This window comes from Aphanomyces astaci, assembly GCF_000520075.1.
Source record: "Aphanomyces astaci strain APO3 unplaced genomic scaffold supercont1.493, whole genome shotgun sequence".
NCBI classification, from domain to species: domain Eukaryota; phylum Oomycota; class Saprolegniomycetes; order Saprolegniales; family Verrucalvaceae; genus Aphanomyces; species Aphanomyces astaci.
The window spans coordinates 1-2,689 of NW_009798756.1; the positions used below are offsets into that span (position 1 = coordinate 1).

A 2,689-nucleotide genomic window follows, 5' to 3' on the forward strand; every position below is an offset into this window, starting at 1 on the left:
GGAATGCGTACATAAGACCTTGCGAATATACGAAACTTTAGTTCTCACAAACGTGTAGGGCCCAGAGGATCGACCCCATATATTTTACCGATGTGCAAAGCCAAGTCACAGTTTTATCCACTTCCGGGGGGGGGCAGAAATTGAAAGTGTGTGCAGTGGAGACGATGTTTTCTTCGAACTACACACTAAGGGAAAGCACCCACCCTCCATATATCGTAATACATTTTGTGCTCAGCCTGGTGATGGGGGGTGCCATGAAGTTAGGGTGTGAATCGGTTTCAGTCGAACTCACTGAAGAAATTAGACGCGAATGCGTTGCCACTTGTCACTCCCCGCCAAGGACGTAGTGGACAATCACGTGAGGCATCCCAAAAGCCACATGTTGTACTTCAGCACCTTGACTAACCACGATAAATTGAATTTGGTGGAGATGTTTATCATTACTGAATTCCATTCTGACGTATTCAAGCAGTCGTAGCCGTGAGCTTGCAGCTTACTAGTATTCCTGATAATACGCCACAAGCCTTCAACGAGCGATCACTCACAACCTAGTCTTCCTTCGACGACGTTTCTTCTGCTACCTTGGCCCCTTCTTCGCAACGACAAAGCCGTAGACGACCCGCCAATATTTCAATCCCGCCGGCAGTTTATCCGCATTCGACACTGGCGTCTCAGTAGTGGTATCTGCCAACGCCGCTGGAATAAAAATGTAAGGTAAGCACGATCGAGGAGTACATGTTGTATCGCAGGATGGTCACTGTTGTCATGGGTGTTCATGGATATGGAAAACTCCTCGCAACAGATAATCACGCACGGTCATCAATGATGCCAACTGTCAATGCACGATATATGATGTTGAGGGTGCTGCCTTAGTGTGCACCATTGTATCATCGCATGAATAACACTGTCATGCTCAGCTGCAATCCAGCATTTTCACCACTCTATGTACAGTACAGTACAGTCCATGCCTGGGCAAGACGCGTTCAATTGCGGTTGGTCTCGCACAGTAGCCATATGAGTAGGTCGAATGTAAATTATGACCAGTACTCGAAGTGCCGTATGTAGTGTTTTTGTGTGTAGTGATGTTTGTTATGAATTTCGTCGACTGCCACGTACTTGGCAGCAATGGCTCTAAGGACAGCGGTGGCGGAGGGAATTACTCGGATTTCAACTCACGCCCACTTCGCATGCCAAAATAACCCTTGTTAATTGCTGTCGAGCGTTGTGTGCTTTGCTGTTAACGCTCCAATGAAATCCCAACATGTTCCATTAGGTCAAGACGACACTAATCAAAATAGTATCAAGGGGTCGCGCTGGGTTGTTTGTCTTCCCAGTAACGACGAGGGCGACCAGCCACCACCACAGCACCCCCACGGGGTCCGACACGGGCAGCCGCCCATTCCCCGTTTGACTTGGTATTGTCTTCAGCAGCTCTTTCCCATCGACGAAGATGGGGACGCCCGACCACAACCACAGGACGATACACAGGCACGATTGGTAGTACGGGAACGGCAAACACGGGGCGGTACAATGGACGGTACCATCCCAGCCATTCCTTGCCGTCCTTTGAATCCACCGCCGGCGATTCGTTCGCGTTCGGCGCTGGCGCCTCGGGGGAGGCGGCAGTCGCCAGCGCCGCAACAAAAGCCAGAGCAAACACGATCGACGAGTGCATGGTACTTCGAAGTAAATCGAAAGATGAGCTTTTGACGTGAAGTGCTTGGAGCTTTATACGAGTTGAAAATACAGCCCAACGAACTGTGCAATTTGTCATTAAGGACACTTCGGTTGATTGATAGGTCGAGACATCATTCTGACGAGTCCACTTGTTCATTTTCCGACCTATCCCCTTAACTACTGAAGTGACGTGTCGGAATAATATTTAACGGCTAGCCGCAAAAATAGGCAACAATTTGAGAGGTCGTCGTGACAGTACCTGACTAAAGAGTTGTGTGAAATTATCGGATCTACTGGATTCCGTTAACCACAAGTTCATTTAACATTTACCATGGACTCATCATTAGAACTTGGTCTGGTTTCCTTCGCGATGTTGGCAGCCGCCCGCCCCCCCGCTTCCCCTGAGAGCCCCCCTGCCTGACAGTGGAAGCGGTACAGCTGTACGTGGTACCCGAGTACTGTACTGTACCGCCCAACGACCAGTATCGCTCAAGTTCCGGACACGTTCTGTCTGCAGGTTGGAGCCGAAGTTCACTCCAACGTCGATTCAAGTGTTCAGACAACGCTAAGATCTCTTGATACTTGGCGTTGTGTCCATGATTTGTTGATGTTCTATACTACCGGTACTAGAACAAGTATTGGAGTGAACCGTTCTGCTGCCTGACCAATTTGCAAACTGCTCTGAGAATACAGTAGTGTTCACGGACGTGTCATCGACAGCTCCGACCAACTATGTTAGAGTCGACCCTCGTGGGTAAATCTTGTGACTGCGCAAAGCGCTAAGTATGTGCAACAAACCATAAAAGGGACATATGATTTTTTAAATTAGTCCATACTAGTAAAATGATCTTGGAAGAACGTGCCTACAGTAGGTGGGTTTTGAGATACAACCTTTTTGTAGTGTACATGACCTCTGGGATGCAAAGTGACAGAACCACTAGTCAATACACACGGCAAATTGATCATTCCTGCTTGGGACACTTTATGACATCTATCTCGACTACTCGTGCAT

At 48.4% G+C, this 2,689-nt stretch overlaps 1 protein-coding gene across 1 annotated transcript; it reads right to left on the reverse strand.

The window, feature by feature from the left end:
* Nucleotides 1-1,300: 1,300 nt before the first annotated feature.
* Nucleotides 1,301-1,675, reverse strand: H257_19331 (hypothetical protein; the record flags this gene model as incomplete). Its single annotated transcript, XM_009848478.1, has 1 exon — nt 1,301-1,675. One exon carries the CDS (start codon nt 1,673-1,675, stop codon nt 1,301-1,303), a length of 375 nt encoding a protein of 124 aa, XP_009846780.1.
* Nucleotides 1,676-2,689: the final 1,014 nt, after the last annotated feature.